The 16,792-nt window shown below is 36.8% G+C and overlaps 1 protein-coding gene, 1 long non-coding RNA gene and 1 pseudogene across 5 annotated transcripts; 2 read left to right on the top strand and 1 right to left on the bottom strand.

Annotated features, from left to right (window-relative positions):
- The first annotated feature begins 1,123 nt into the window (after window positions 1-1,123).
- LOC148694240 (uncharacterized) lies at window positions 1,124-1,615 on the top strand. The gene is made up of 2 exons (XR_015966284.1): window positions 1,124-1,263; window positions 1,422-1,615. It is a non-coding gene; the product is annotated as an uncharacterized LOC148694240 (long non-coding RNA).
- A 134-nt stretch (window positions 1,616-1,749) lies between these two features.
- Window positions 1,750-7,957, bottom strand: LOC137739089 (ATPase 10, plasma membrane-type). Of its 4 annotated transcripts, none has more exons than XR_015966283.1 (22): window positions 7,627-7,927; window positions 6,989-7,072; window positions 6,780-6,899; window positions 6,587-6,685; window positions 6,355-6,492; window positions 6,135-6,269; window positions 5,830-6,009; window positions 5,539-5,745; window positions 5,268-5,387; window positions 5,030-5,149; window positions 4,810-4,932; window positions 4,505-4,609; window positions 4,257-4,401; window positions 3,969-4,130; window positions 3,645-3,883; window positions 3,515-3,547; window positions 3,317-3,398; window positions 3,035-3,195; window positions 2,737-2,910; window positions 2,465-2,647; window positions 1,956-2,371; window positions 1,750-1,870 (listed from the first exon to the last, which is right to left on the bottom strand). XR_015966283.1 is itself a non-coding variant. In XM_088699584.1 (21 exons), exons 2-21 carry the CDS (start codon window positions 7,052-7,054, stop codon window positions 2,111-2,113), a joined length of 2,853 nt encoding a protein of 950 aa, XP_088555710.1. In that variant the 5' UTR covers window positions 7,055-7,072; window positions 7,627-7,957; the 3' UTR covers window positions 1,750-2,110. The 4 variants fall into 4 exon arrangements, 2 of the variants coding, with proteins under 2 accessions (XP_088555710.1, XP_068334678.2); XR_015966282.1 differs by having other exon boundaries at window positions 5,830-6,005; window positions 6,131-6,269; window positions 7,627-7,765; XM_088699584.1 differs by having other exon boundaries at window positions 1,750-2,371; window positions 7,627-7,957.
- A 5,936-nt stretch (window positions 7,958-13,893) lies between these two features.
- LOC148694239 (U4 spliceosomal RNA) lies at window positions 13,894-14,028 on the top strand (annotated as a pseudogene).
- The last annotated feature ends 2,764 nt before the right edge of the window (window positions 14,029-16,792 follow it).

Genomic DNA, 16,792 nt, shown 5'->3' with positions numbered 1-16,792 from the left:
GAATAAAGAGATCTTGTTTATTCTCTTTTTAAAATGAATAAAGCAATATTAAAAAATGAATACATTTATTTTCAACAACAATACAACTAAGTGTACTTGCATATTTTGGCATTCAACCCACTATATATATTTGATGAAAATGACTTGCCTCACTAATAAAACTGTTAACCCCAAAGAGAAATCAGCCCGTGTAAATGAGCTATAACTAATTGTGTCAAGTCTAGTATTGTCTAAACAAGTAAAGACATTTTTACAACACCACAAGGCCAAACGTGCAAATCCACACCAAAGCCCATGTAGGGTTCAAACCCACACTGCAGGCCATATTTACATTAGAAATAAAAATAAAAATAATGGCAATTTCGGAACTAAACCAAATGCCAAGTTTAGAACAGAGCAATAACTTGAGGTTGAGGTTGAATGTTCACATTTTAACATGTTATCTGACTATTCACGTGTTGGGCAGCCCAATGGCTACACTTGCTCTATCTTTCATAAATACGTAACTTGTTGAGAAAACCTCATTTCTTTTCCGTTTTCTTCAATGTCCCCTTATTTATTAACATGATTGGTTATTTAGTTAGGGCATACAATCCTTTAGAGCTTCAATTTTAGGTTTAAAGTCTTAGTTCTAAATGATTGATTCGCACTTTATAACAATCAACCATGTCGATAAAAGGGATTGAAGTTAAAGAAAATGTCGTAGAATTTAGATTATCTCAACGCGTTGACAGGACGCTTTGGGATTCACTTCATGGCGACTGGAAATTTTTGTATGCAAGGGAGAAAAGTATAGTCATATATGCAGAATTAATGCTCTTGGAATTTTTGTACATATCTTTCTATTCATAATTTGTGCCCACCTACACATATGCTTTAATGGTGATTGGGGAAACAGGAAAAGCGATGGCGCCACAAAGGGACACAGAGACTTTCATAAGTATATTTGGTCACTTAGATGGGAGGGTAGACCTCTGCAAGGGTGAAAACTTAGCAAAAGACATAGCTGCTCCCATTTCTGAAGAAACAAGCGTGAAATCGGGAATCCGACTCTTATGGACCTTTGCATTATGGCTTCCAAGTTAGCATATAAGAATGACCAAGTCATTAGAAAAGTTGTGGTAGACAATTGGAAGGCAATTTATATCTATGGGAAAACTCTACTGTAATGATCTTCTGCCCCGGTTGCCTTATGATTACGAAAACTTCATGTTTAAGCATTTCGGGGTGTGCCTTCACTACGACAGTTGTTACATTGAACATGTAAGTCTTCACTATTCAAGCCTTTGATTTTACATTCTGTTTAAGAAATTATTATTAGCACTTCAAAATAGTCATTCTGCATCCTCCTCTCGTATATAATTTAAATTTCTTATCTTCTAGTACTTAGTTATTTTCTTCTTTGACATGCATTTTTGAAGAGATTGGAGGATGAGCCAAGCAACAATTACTTTGGAATGAGATACCTAATACCAGAATATCTGAACGCTGTTTGGGAGCTCATAAGAAGCTTAGCAATGGGCTATAATATTGTAAAAAATGTATCAATAACATGTTGATACATTTTGCTACCGACATGTTAATTACTAATGTTATCAATGGCTTATCAACATCATATTGACAGTCCGTCTTTTAGTAAAAGAACGGACATCCTATCCAGAGAAAAATCGATTAAACTAGAACCTCTTCTTGCCTAAAATATCACCTCAAATATGCCATTCATATTCCAATTCATCGTCAAGTTCAATCTTTGGCACAGTAGCAACAATCTTCTTTTGAATAACTACAAAAATTCGATGTGTATATTACTCTTATACAAAGAACAAACCATACGTAATAATACAGCAGATCCAGTAAACAGAAAATTCCCCTGCATGTCAGGTGGTTTATTAGTATGCAGTTTCCTAATTTTATTACACATAAAAATTGCTACAAAAGCTAATGGATTTTCTGGCCTTTTGGCACCCATATAATTGACCATCACCAAAAACCCAAATGTCGATCTCTTTTGCAAATACCCAGCATCAATCATGTGAGCAAATGCTGCTGAATTTGCCTTCTGTGTATCGATGACGCATTGATACGTTTTGCAGATATCCGTGTATTTTCTTCAGACTGTATGGGCTGATTGCATGACACTCAGGTCCAAATTCTTGAGCCTCAGTACAGATTCTACATGTCCTTTCAGAGTGTGTATCTCCCCGAGCCTGGCAATTTCAGCACGCCGCCTGGCCTGTTCTGCAATCAAAGAAGAACGCTTGCCGGACCTGTTGATCTCAAAGTCTTGCAACCCTTGTAAGCTTTTCTGAGAAAGTATCCATTTAGCTGCCCGATCTTCCTTCCCATAGTCTTTCTTACTAGTAAAAGCTGTCTGTTGAAGATCAAAAGCAACATAGAAATCAGAAGTTAGCATTTAAAGCCGAATGCTAGAAAATTTCAATGCAACTTAGAACATTGCACAAACCTTTCTTTCGAATAACAGATTCCAGGCATCTCCGGTCAATGCATAGCGAATTATGAATTTAATGATGTCCAAAGGAATGTAGAAAATCAGACTGTACAACCAGATGACACCGGCCCATCCCCATCCAATGCCGCTGATATATGCAAAGCTGATTTTTGCATATACAGCAATCAGAGTTGCCACCTGATATTTGATAGAAACAAATTTTCAATTCCTGAAATGTAACTCATATTGTGCGGAAATTTTCTTATAGGCAATTGAAATAGGCATACCAGTTGAGCCAACACAAAAGCGCACATCAACATAGTTCCGGGCCTCTCAAGAAATGACCACCCCTGGCTTCTTGTCACAAATATGAGAGCCTGGCTGATGATACTGACTTGCAGATATACAGCAGATGAAACTTCCTCGCTACTGCTCGATAAATCTCTTAGATTGAAGGTGCTCTGTAAGCGATATAAAATCAGTAAGCATCGTAGAGGTAAACCGAGTTAATGTATCTTCTGCTGTTTATTTTTTCAGAGGATCTTAGAAAACAAAGTCAGGAAGCAGCATTTCTGTGTTTCATACCTCAAAGAAGTCAGTGTCAATAACAACCCAGTAGAATAATACCGTAACTAGAGCAAGGTATGTGCCAATGACAATGCCAGTAGCAAATATCTCTTTCAGCTTCCAACTATCAGGCTTTGGGGAGGGCTTTACGCGATCCTGCGAAATTGTCATGATGGTTCCTGCATTTAAAATTTAAATACACTGTCTAGTACTCATTTTCCATAATTGTCTGTGAATGTTGCTTGATCCTATGGGAATAAAAGGAATCAATATTAACGCTAACACAGTTCAATATATTACCGTCATTCAGTATGGCTATTATCAGAACCATGAAAGGTGGGAAGTCATATTCCCAGATCAATGCAAGAAGCACGAAACCAAGCTGCAGAAGGATGAAGTTGAAAACATTATGGAAAGTTGAAACGTAACCAATCTTGAAAGACTTAGCTTCAAGTCTAAAAAATTAATTGAAGATTGAGACATAAATAGAAAACATACCACAATCCTAATGGTTATGGAGACAGCATATATCTGCGTATTCACACAAACTAATCAGTTTACTATCGAAATAATGCAGAAACAAAGAACAAGGGCAAACAAACAAAGAAGAAAAAGATTGCTACTCAACCGTGTAATTCTTCATTCTTTGGAATATAGCGCGACTGGTGAGGACAGCACTGACTATCACACTCAATCCAGGCTCAGTTAAGACTATATCAGAAGCACTTCTTGCAGCATCTGTGGAATCTGCCACTGCTATACCAATGTCTGCTTTCTTTAAAGCAGGAGCATCGTTTACTCCGTCTCCAGTCATCCCAACGACGTGCTTCTTTTCTTGTAAAATCTTTACAATTTCGTACTTGTGTTCTGAAAGTTGCACAGCAAGGATAAGCTAATTGAGTGATTCAGAGAGAATGTACTTAATTCGTGAGATAGGAGTTCAGTTAATTACCAGGGAAGACACCAGCAAAGCCATCAGCCTTCTCAATCAAATCTTCCACCGGAAGAGCTTCATGTTCTTCTACATGACGGCCTAATAACGAAGAGGAGGGGTACATGTTTGTTCCCATACCAAGTCGCCGCCCTGTTTCCTTTGCAATTGCCAACTGATCACCTAATGTGAGAACAACTCAAGAATCAGTATCTATCTTTGACATTTATGCTCAAGGGTTTTCGATTTCAATCAAAAAGACGACAATCACAATTGTATGTGAGGCCAAGATGATGCATAAAAATGTACCTGTAATCATCTTCACACAGACTCCGAGGTTAAGCGCTCTACGGATGGTCTCAGCACTGTCATGCCTTGGAGGATCAAACAAGGGCAACAACCCAGCAAATATCCATGGACCTCCAGGGCTATCCTTAGTTTTTTCGGGAACTTCCTGGCAGTAGCACAATTTGGGAGTTGTAAAATGTCAGAAATTTCAACCGGTGCTTGAAAAAACTGTTGTTACCCAAATTTAGAACATAGGTTGTCTGGCATACCTGATAAGCAACTCCAAGAGACCGCAATCCCCTTTCAGCGAATTTGTCAATAATCGAATGCATCCTTCCAGCAATCTTGTCTTTCTCCGGGCATAGATCTAGAATCTGATTTGAGGATGACAATTAAAACAAAAAACATAGAATTCACTTTTTCTGCACTGCTACAGCTATAACTTATAAATTGTAAACCTAATTGTGTTTTCAGTACTTTCCTAACTACAACATTAGAAGTCTATATATTAAAGGGCAGAATACTTGAGAAACAAGTTAAGTTTAGGGTTCTTGTTCTCTGAACACATCAGTACCTGTTCCGGAGCTCCTTTGCTAGCCCGATACCATTTACCTTCCATATCAATGTATGTAATAGCAGTACGCTTGTCCACCGGATTGAAGGGCAGAAAATGCACTTCGGTAATGCCTGCTCGTGCCTATAGATGAAGGGGTAATTTTATGCATAAGTAACCAGCAGCATAGAACAGAAAACAAACAAAACACCGGGGTTCAAGTGTAATCCTATATCCCTACCTCCTTTGGATCAGCAAGCATATTGACGATGGCTGCATCAATAGCGTCCTGGTTCTCCAGTCTAGCTGCTCTGGCTGCAAACATGATAACCGCGTCTTTATCTAGATCTTTGTTGAAAACCTGCAAATAATATGTTTTTTATGTATCTATACCAAACATGCCATATCAAGGACACTTAATATTAAAATTTGCCTCCATGGTTAGAATTAAGTAATTATCACGGAGTCAGCTTTCATACCTCGACTAGGTTTCTATCAACAGTGAGGCGATTCAGAGTGAGAGTTCCGGTTTTGTCACTGCAGAGGACATCCATTCCTGCCATCTCTTCAATTGCTGTCATCCTTTTCGTAATGGCACCCTAAGTTGCAAAATAAAAGACAAAAGGTATGCAAACAATGTCAGTGTGAAGATTTCAGATTATGCTATATAAGTTGATAGATTTCTTTAGAAGCATAAAATTTCTTGAAGGTTCCACAATATCATGGACTTGAAGCTATTAAGAGATGCACCTGTTGAGAAAGTCGATGGGAACCAATGGCAAGAGTGACAGATAACACCGTTGGCATAGCGATTGGAATTCCTCCAATTAAGAGAACAAGAAGGTTGTTGATTCCATCCCTGTAAGAGCGGTGCTGTACTGGGAACATGACAATGATTTCAAGAATCATTCCCACAGCAATAGAGCAAATGCAGAAATTCCCAATGGCAGTAAGTACCTGCAGAAAAATCACGTTACTGGTGTAACATCACGACTTCAACTTTTGAACCATCATGAGGTGCATGTTAGGCTATTTAATTACCTGCTGGAAATGTCCAACAACTTCAGTGGAGTCCACCAAATGTGCTGCCCTTCCGAAAAAGGAGTTAACTCCAGTCGCGATCACAACAGCTTCAATCTCTCCATGCTTACACGTTGAACCAGAAAATACTTCATCACCTGTCTTCTTGGTGACAGCTAGAGACTCTCCTGTAAGAGCTGACTGCCAGAAACAAATTCAAAAATACTACTTCATTTACGGATTCATAATAAATTTATATCAAAAAATTACAAGCATATCAATCAGATATCCATTTATCAACAAAAGCTGGCTTTTCAAGCACTTGCCTGGTCAACTTTCAGGGGATCTCCTTCAAGCAGACGAGCATCAGCCGGAATTATGTCCCCGAGCTTAATGCTAATTATGTCACCTGGTACTAAAATAGATGCATCTTGCTCTGTCCAGCGCCCATCTCTAAGAACCTGCATAAAAGACGTGAGCTAATAAGCTATCCTCTGCCTGAAGACGATATTCTCTGAGCCAAAGGCATCAAGTAAACCAGCATACCCTTGTCTTTGGAGCTAAGCGATCCATTAGAGCTGATGCAGCATTCCCTGCATTATTCTCCTCTATGAAACTAATCGTTGAGTTGAGGATTAGCAGGATAATAATACCTACAAAGTCCTGCCAATCAGGACCCTCACCCTGGAAATAACATTTCATTACAGTACAAGGTTATAAATCGGAATTTACATTGCCCTGAATCGAAAATGAATACTCAGTTTAAGAGTCTACTTACTCCACCATTAGCGAGGACCAGTGCCATTACAGCTGCAGCTTCCATGACCCATGACAAGGGGTTCCACATAAAACTAAGGAACTTCAAAAATTTGTTCTCCTGCATTGAAATTAATAGAAGAGCATTTAATTATGCTAGGAACAACTTAAGTGATGAATCTAAAGAAAGCATGTTTAGGAACTGCGGTGCTTACCGTCTTCTCTTCAAGCTTGTTAAACCCAAAAATCTGCAATCTGACTTCAGCATCTTCGGTTGAAAGACCTTGTGGCGATGTCCTCAGTTGTTCGAAAACTTCTCCCAATGGTAAGCGTTCCTGTTATATTGGAAGTGTCATAAAATGCTATTGCAAGAAATGATTCCAAAATGTGGTGGTTGTTGTAGTGTAAGAAATGCATAACCTACCAAATCGATACCCTCCCGGTTGAAATTTTCAGGATCCAACAATGGTTTATTCAGATCTTCAGCCATGATTGAAGCTTTCAAATCCTGAATTGATCAAATGTGCGTTGCGACATTAGCCAGGCAACGATGCCACAATTAAGTAGGTACAAAATTGGCATCATGATTTATAGAAAACAGAAAAACCATTAAACAGAATAGGCCTTAGGTTCAAATCTTACTAATCGAAAAAAAAAAAAAAAAAAATACGAAAAGCAATCACTGCATTCCCTAATGATCATACCGAATTCTAACTAGTTTCGATATTGAAAGTTTTGAAAATTTCTGATATAAGTGGCATATGAGTGAATTCACTATGTCAATCAGTTTGTGCAAACACAGAATTCAAAACCCATGTCTAACTTCTGCATCACTTCCACAAACTAACAAGAATTTCACATTAACGTCAATGTCGAGCAGTTAGGTTAGAGCTATCATCATTAACCAAATAACTAAGACCCTGAATCACCATTAAGAACAAACCCCATCTGCCCAAATCATTAATTGGCATCATGCACAGAACCAACAAAGACAAACAAGAATATAAATGCAACCCACAACTGGGATTCACAACTTAGTTGGAACTTGACAATTGTACTTACTGATGATTGAAAGACGTCGAAATCGAGAAGTACCCGAGTGAGCACTTGGGGAAGAGCAGAAGAGATGAGGCTTTTATGCTCCTCCTCTTGCTCTGCTGAAGTGGGTACAGACAAGAGTGAGGAAGCAGAAGCTATATGCTGTTATAATAAAAGGAAATAAGTGATGACTAAGTGTTTCCTTTTGACAAATCTTCCTCCATCTAATTAATTGATTTGGTAGCTGACTGTTTGTTGAGTGAAAAGCGGAAGAGGATGATCTGCTTTCCGCATGTTGGCTTAATTCTAGCCGAGCCATTTCCCCTTGATTGGTTATTGAGAGAGAGAGAGAGAGAGAGAGAGAGAGAGAGAGATGGAAGAACTGGGTAGGAAGAGGAAGGAAGGGAGGGAGGAAGAGCCGTTGGGTTTAACTACCTTTCAAAACTTACTCGTCCGACCTAACCATCTCTCCCTCCAAATTGTCAAATACTATGACGGGGTCGTTAACGTGGGAACTGCATCCTCTCCTGAGCTTAGGATAGGATCCTCCTCAGCAGCTCATCTAGACCGTTGAAATTTGATTCAAAGGCTTTAAATAGGGAGCTCCTTTAAAAGTTATAATAATTACAGCAGTTAGATCAAGTTTGAACACCTTGGATGAACTGCTCATGAGAATCCCCATTATGAGCTCAGGAGAGGATCCAATTCAGTTAACGTGCTTGCCAGTTGCAACTTAACAAATACAAATACAAATACGTGGCCTGCAGAGCGACATGACAAATCAAAATTACATGCTCCTCAAATCTTCAAACTTCAGATCTTAAAAAAAAAAAAAAATTAAAGTGTGAGGGTTGAAAGTGTTTTAATAACACAAAATTGAAACGCATGTTAGCCAAGTGTAACAGTTTTGTGTGTGAAATTAATAGTATTATTGTTTAAGATAAGTTTATGACAATTGAATGAAAAACTTAAGATACAAGCTCATTTAGCTTTTAAAATAATTAAAATCGTTTTTAGAGAAAATATTTTGGGTCCAAAAATATTTGAAGTATAGGAAGCACCAGTTATATGCTTTTCTAGAATTCACTTAAATTTTAACCAACGATTGGTTTTAAAATATTTTTACCAAAAGTGGTTTTAATCATTTTAAAAGTACTTTCAAATGATCCTTACATATGCATTATAAAAGCACTTTCTAGTGATTTCAACAAAGTATACTACATTTTTAATAAAGAGAGATGATTTTTTGCAAACCTCTTTTCTTCTTCTCCACACCTGTGCTTTGATTTATTCATCTCAAGGTGAGGCTAAGCACATCCCCTCTCATTTAGTGTAGATCGTTTGTTCAAAAAAAAAAAAAAATTCAAACCAAAACAGTTATGAGTAGAAGTCTTTCATACGTACACAAGCGTTTTCAAACGACCTCTTAGTGTTTCATTTTTTTTCTGGGGTCATCCAAGATATCTTTTTGGGTTTGGTCAATGGATGGAGATGATTCGAATTTGGTACGTCTTTCAACGTTGAAGAAAAATATTACTAAATCAAGAGCTAATTTGTTATTCTTTTAAGTCATGCTTACGATTAATCAATTTCTCAAGTGAAAGTCCATGTTAAAAAATTGTGTAAATATTCCAACATTTGTAATGTAATTAAATAATCTAAACTGTCTATTTTTTAAGTTATCACTTAAAGATTATCCACATGAAAATTATCATTGTAAGGACACTCCATCAAGTGCTGTCACAGGATAGTTAGAAAGTTGTACGGGTCCAAATCTATGCACGTAAAAGGAAAGAAGTATGATATTCACACATCCCTTTTTACTTCTCACACACTTTTTTAATTTTCGGCCCTTTGATCAGATAAATTGAAGAAAATCAAAGGACAAAAATTAATAAGAGATATGTGAGAAGTAAAAAAAGGTGTATAAATAGCACACCCCATCATGAAAAGCCTCCTTCAAAGTTGAATGGCATAAAAGTAAATTAAAAAAAAATGGCAATAAAAATAGTAAGACCAAATAAAATTGGTGGGGCAATGGTCTTGCATTAGCTCTGATTGTGCAAGGAAAAAGTTGCAATTGCACTTTTCTTATTTGGGGGGATTCTTATTTTATGATGTTATTGATTGCTAATACGGTTGGAAAGTCTAGGAAAGGCCATGGATTCCTCCCATGAGTCAACATTTCTAGTTAAGTGGCATGCACAAAATCAAATAGCACGCCTTTCAGTCCGATCAAGCGCTATTTCTTTTCTTTTTTTTTTTCCTTCCTTTTTTTAATATAAAAGAGGATCAGCGGTAGTTTCGCCATAACGGTCCATCTTTCTGGGGATCGGGGAGACTCACAGAGGCATTTTAGCCTCCCCTTAGATAGCATCGTGTGTTTCATGAGCGTTATGAATCAAACCCAGGACGTGCTGTGTGAAATACGAGCCTAAAATTCGTCTGCAACCACTAAATCACCCTTGGTGGTTGATCAAATGCTATTTTTGTTTCCATTTATTTTAAGGAAAACTAATGAAAAGGGTTTGAAAACTTTGAGTTTTAACGATAAAAACAAAATAAAAGGTAAAGTGAATAGTACCAGGATTGACTTTTTAGTGTAAAAATGTGATTTTTTTTATTAAAATGAACAGTACTGAAAGTTTTTCGTTAAAGTTCCTTTATTTTATTTTATGTAGACAACAACAAATCTCACTAGTCACTAAATATAATGTTTTTTTTGCCAATAATTTATCTCAGATATGCATATTTAATACAATATTCTTGTTTTTTTCCCGCACTAATTCCAGCTGAAAGAGGATCGAGAGCATTTAAAAGTAGCATGTGATTATTGCCATCTTCTCCTAAAATAAAAAGATTCTTTTTAAGTATATCACGTATCATAATACAAATGAAAAGATATTAAGAAACATATCTCAAATTGTGATATATTAACTTGTCAATCACTTATATTTCTAAATGGAAATGGGAACCAACAACAATAAAAAGTACTTTTGAAGAGCGGGAGAGCTTGTTGGAACTCTATAAAAGTCTTTGGGTGAAGATCAAGCATGCTAGTTCATACGGCCGTCCATGTTTGAACTTCGCAGATAGTTCCTATAGAAATTTTTTAATAACACGTAGTGTATTATATTGGTACCACATTGTGTTTCAGGTAGTGGCGGATGTTGGACTTCAACCTCGTAGGATTTTGATATAAAAGATTCATGTGTGCGCGCATCAAATTTTAATTTTAATTTTCTTCTTTGAGGCATTTAGTTTGAGCACTTGATAAGCATTTTGTTAAGATTAGACCTATCGATAGCTTTCAAGGCTTGATGCTGAAGTCAGTCGAGCATCACCTACCAAATTCTACCGTAGCAACATTCATTGAACAATTTGTGGGCATTTTCATTTCATATATACCTACATTCATTGAACAATTTGTGGGCATTTTCATGTCCTCTATATACCGGATGGTCATAGGGTCCCACAATCCTTCCCCATGTATCCCGACTTCCATAAGGGTTCTGGGACCCAAGGGAACCCTCTTGCGTACGGCTCTGATTCCGTGTACAATAAAAACTTCTCCAAGTATATTAGCCGCCTACAAACACGTGACAGGTTTACTGTGTCCAGCATACGCACTCGTACTTACTAAGTTTTGGAGTTTCACGACGTTTTTCTTTGTCCGGAAAAGATGGGATTAACAAAAATAAATAAATAAAATTGAAGGGGTTGTTATAATCGAGCCTCATAGTTTGTTGAGAGGGTTTTTGTTGGTCTTTAAAAATTGATCCTCATCATCAAAATGATTTTTGAAATTAAAAATCAACCATTGTAGTTCTTAAAAATAGGTGTCGCAAATTAATGTCGTCATTCTATCACAATTTTATTAAAAATTCTGTTAAGTACAGATGTGACACATAAATGGACCTCATAAGTCTTTTTTTTCCCTCACAAATGATCCTTAAAATTGATCCATGACATCAAAATGATCCCTAAAAGTGGAGAAAAACTTGTGTGGGGCTTTACTTGTCACTGGATTTTGTTGAGTGATACTACAATCTAATCAAAACTCGTCACGTGACAAGTCTTAAATATTATCTTTTATTATTTTTCTTTAATATTTAAAACTTTCATAATTATATTTCCTATTAATTGATATAAGATTAATTTAAGATTTCAATTTTCCTCTGATCTCCTCTGTCTTCCCTTTTTCTTCTCAAATTTTCTCTCTGCCAATGCCGGCTTCTTCCCCACTCTGTGCATTTCCTTCCTTCATAAGAATAATGGGAAAAAAAATTAAACCATCTTCTCCATCTATAATGAAATAAAACTGTGATATATATATATATATATATATATATATATATATATATATTCTAACACAGGCTTGATGTTTAACAAAATTTGTCTGTTCCTTTTTTTTCTTTTTTTTTTCCTCTTCTCATTCTCTCTTATTTTTCTTCTCCAGTTTTCTCTGCCGTGTGCAGTCTTCTTCCCCCTCTTTATTTCCTTTCTTCATAACAATATGGGGCAAAAACAAAGTCATCTTCTCCAACTATCATGAAATGAAAAGAACAAAAAAAAAAAAAAAAAAAAAACGAAAACAGAATTATAGGTTTGAATTTTCCTCTTTTTTTTTTTATTTTTTTCAAAAGCTGTTTATTAATTTTTTTTTTCTTTCAATTATAAGCACAATTTCATTGCCCAACAGCTCGTCCTATTTTATATATCTCTGAGTTGTAATTTGTGTGTTTATGCTTCTCCTATAAAGGATTAGAATATTTTATAGCAAACTCTAAATTCAATCTTGCAGACTCACTCCATACTTTCGAGTTGATCTTTTCACAATTTATTGGTTATCCTTCACTTTATTTTGGTTGAAGTACAACTATTTTGGTTGATTATCCATCTTTAACATGATGGTAGAAGCGGGAGAGAGAGAGAGAGAAGAAACTGAAGACTTCTACGGCAAAACATAAAAGTACCAAAAGGGAAAATTTGGGAGGAAAAAGAGGGAGGGGGAGAAGAAAAATATACATCAAATTAATCTCATGATGTATATTAATTAGTAGGAAAAATAATTATGAGAATTTTAAATATAAAAGAATGATAAAAGATAATAATTAAGACTTGCCATGTGGCATGTAACATCCCACATCGCCCAGGGGAGTGATCCTTAAATGTATATTCTCATGCCTACCTAGTACGAGGCCTTTTGGGAGCTCACTGGCTTTGGGTTCCATCGGAACTCCGAAGTTAAGCGAGTAGTGCGCGAGAGCACTCCCAGGATGGGTGACCCATTGGGAAGTTCTCGTGTGAGTTCCCAAAAACAAAACCGTGAGGGCGTGGTCGGGGCCCAAAGCGGACAATATCGTGCTACGGTGGTGGAGCGGGCCCGGGAAGTGGTCCCTCCTGGGCCGGGATGTGACAAATTGGTATCAGAGCCTAACCCTGGTCGTGTATGTGTCAACGAGGACGTCGGGCCCCTAAGGGGGGTGGATTGTAACATCCCACATCACCCAGGGGAGTGATCCTTAAATGTATATTCTCATCCCTACCTAGCACGAGGCCTTTTGGGAGCTCACTGGCTTTGGGTTCCATCGGAACTCCGAAGTTAAGCGAGTAGTGCGCGAGAGCACTCCCAGGATGGGTGACCCATTGGGAAGTTCTCGTGTGAGTTCCCAAAAACAAAACCGTGAGGGCGTGGTCAGGGCCCAAAGCGGACTATATCGTGCTACGGTGGTGGAGCGGGCTCGGGAAGTGGTCCCGCCCGGGCCGGGATGTGACATGGCAAGTTTTGATTGGATTGTAGTGTCATTCAGCAAAATCCAGTGGCAAGCAAAGGCCCACACAAGTTTTTCTCCTAAAATTGAGCCGCGACATCAAAATAATCACTGAAATTGAATTGATCAATGTAGTCCCGCAAGTAAGTGTTTCAAATCAATGTAGTTTTTCCGTCATACTTCTGTCAAAAATTCTGTTATGTGCTGATGTGACACATAAATGACTCATGCAAGTCTAATTAAATTAAAAAAAGATTACAAATGGGCTTAATAATTTAATAGTTAATAAAAAAATTGTCAGCCCGATGACCCAGTCCTGCAATCACCTCTGATCCCGGTCCACATTTCTATACCTCATTCACTCTCTATTCTCTAAAAAAATCTCAATACACCTATCTTTGACGGCTTGGCCCATTGACAACGACTTTTGAGACATCACCGTTAACATTTAGGCGATCAACATCCTCACAACCTTAATCTTGGAGAGCTTGTTCGGAGCTTTCTTAGTGATGCAAAGATCGACGAGGTCTGCCTTAAGATAATGAGGTTATAACTGAGGTGCGGCCATTGTTGGTTGAAAACTATTTCCACACCTCCTCTTAGGCCTTGGTTAAGCCTTATGCCTTTGAGAATTTATGAAAGGGATTTATCTTTGGAGTAGGCCCTACTATAAGAAAAAAAAATTCCATTGCGCTAAAAGGTATTTAGACAACTTTTTAAATTAATTATTAAACCCATATTAGCACATAACAATTTTTTTTTTTTTTTTTTTACAGAATTATAGTAGAATGATCATATTAATTTGCGATACCTATTTTCAAAGACTACATTGATTGATTTTCAATTTCAGGGACCATATTGATGGTGTGAGTCAATTTTAGGGACCATTTGTAATAAAAACCCGTAAATCTTGTGAGATCCATTTATGTATCACATCAGCACTTAACATAATTTTTAATAGAATTGTGACGGAATGACCACATTGATTTGCGACACTTATTTTCAGAAACTACATTGATTAATTTTTAATTTCAAAGATCATCTTAATGGTGAGAGTCAATTTAAAGAATCATTTGTGATAAAAACTCTTCGTTGAAAACACTTCACATTCAAAAAAAATTTCTTACAATTCCACCTCACCTCCACAAACAGAAAATCCCACACGTACCGACTACCACACCGTCACCGTCGCCATGTGACTCCATTCGATCTCGGTCTCTCTTAACCACAAGACTTAATTTCCCTTCTTATTCACTCTTAGTTACAGTTACGGCACTACTCGCCCACGCCACATGAGACTTAACTTAAATTACCAATTTATAGATGTGTCCTCTCAAGATATTGATTCACAGAGTCTGAGAAAAAAAAAAAAATCATTAAGGGGGTGTAGTCAAACTTGAATTTGAGAGGATTTTAATAGATTTTGATACGTGATGGATTTCATGGGATTATATAGATTTCTATAAAAAATTCATATAGATTTTGGAAGATTTGAGAAGATTCGTAAAACAGATTTCTATGAATTTTGAAAGATTTTGTAGCGTTGAATCTTAACCATCAAATAAATCAAATGATGATAAATGTATTTAGGTCATAAATGTAATCAAATAAAGTTGTTTATACTCTGGAGCTGCATCCCTTGGAGCCGAAAAAAAAGTCAAAATTATCACATAAACCAAACTTCTCAAAGATCCCCAGCACCCCTTTCCAATCCTACTTCCTCCCTCACTTTATTCTTATCCTTTTCGTTGTCACCTTATGTATTCAGGTATACAAGGGCTTGATTTAGTTATCCAGGAGTACTTTTAATATTTATTAATGAAGCAAATTCATTCATGGTACAAAAGCAGACATGATCTCAACACTTGAACCCATGCCGCACAAACAACAACAATTAGCAGGAGCCCAGCAGCAACAAATAAATTGCAGACATGAAGAAAAAATTGCGACCTGGCAACAAAAAAATTGAAGAAAAATCGCATTAAATGATACAACCCAACAACAAAAATTGAAGAAAAAATTGCAAAAATGAAGGAAGATAAAGCAAAGAAAGTGGCTGGCAATGAGAAGAAGAGGAGTCGTTCAACTAGGTCTCTGGATTTGAAATCCTATGGTGTGAGGTGGGATTCTATTTGGTTTTGGTTATATATACTTCTTCCTCTTGTTGAGGAAAAACTTAGAGTACACAACTCTAACACAAGTGTTGGAGAGACAACACAAGTAAACAAATTACTTGAATTATACACACAAAATATTACAACACACAAACTCTTAAGGACACTCTTTGAAGCTATGACACACTTTTTCTAGAGACAAACTCTAGACCACTCACACTCCTCACAAGACTACTCCTACTTCTCACTCTCACTTCGTCTTCTTAATTGATTGGTTGGTTGTTGATACAAATGGTGTGGATGCCTTCTCCTTTTATAGGCATGGATGGAACCTTGGAGAAGCATGGAAACATCATACCAGAGCTATCTAGATAATTCCTCAAACTTCCTAAGTTAGAATTATCTACACTAATCTTGCATGTTGGTGGAAACCTCACCATTCTTCTAGACTCTTCCCCCAACTTAAGAAACAACATTCTAGTCATTTCTACAAAGGACTACTCCAACTTGGATAATCTAGCTAACCAACCTTAGTGAATTTTCTAGAATTCTTTATTCTAGATTTGTGTAGGTCCTTCAATGAGATGGGGTTGATTTCTTTAACACCTCTTGTTGGAGCATTTATGTTTTTATGTAAATATTTTAAATATATTTACATTTTGGTTTATTACAAACATTAAACATAAAACATAAATTGTTATCAACCTTTGATTGTAGACAGTTTTGCATTTGATTCCCTACGGTTTTGCATTTGATTGCAGACAATTTTGCACCCCATAAATCCCCATTAACTCCCTTGATTTCTTACGTTCGTACACCCCACAATGTCTACTTATATATATATATACACACACACACACACACACACGCACACACACACATATATAGGTAGATGGCACATAAAAAAAAAAAGATGAGAAAAAAAAAGTTTTACAAATATTGATTTAAAAAGCAACATATTGAGAGGGTGTGAGTTCGAAGGTTCTTCCATTGTGTAAGGAAGAACTTTATCAGAAGAAGAAGGTTCTGGGTTGTTTTATCCTGGGGACGACGTGATATTTGTGAACTGCTTGCACACTTTGGGCAGAGCCACGAAACGTCTTAAAGAGAGCGACTTAGTCCCGACTCATCCCAAGAATCATTCACCACTCAAAGCTTCTACATTTTTTGGGTAACTTCGTTTCTTTTCTATTTCAGTTTACAACACCTCTCAAATCCCACAAAATCCACAACTTAATGAAATCCTACAAAATCTTTAATTTTTGAATACATCTAGATTTGGATGGACTTTAAAACTGGCTA

This window comes from Pyrus communis, chromosome 9, assembly GCF_041283825.1.
Source record: "Pyrus communis isolate YQ-2024b chromosome 9, ASM4128382v1, whole genome shotgun sequence".
Classification (NCBI taxonomy): Eukaryota; Viridiplantae; Streptophyta; class Magnoliopsida; order Rosales; family Rosaceae; genus Pyrus; species Pyrus communis.
Note: the sequence above shows the minus strand (reverse complement) of the source record. Positions and strands in the feature narration are given on the sequence as shown.

Coding starts and splice junctions, on each gene's coding strand:
- LOC137739089 (XM_088699584.1), bottom strand. CDS start 7,054: ATGGCTGAAGATCTGAATAAACCATTGTTGGATCCTGAAAATTTCAAC. Junction 6,493..6,586: donor TGGTCCTCGCTAATGGTGGA/GTAAGTAGACTC, acceptor TGTTATTTCCAG/GGTGAGGGTCCTGATTGGCA. Junction 3,399..3,514: donor CCATAACCATTAGGATTGTG/GTATGTTTTCTA, acceptor ATCCTTCTGCAG/CTTGGTTTCGTGCTTCTTGC.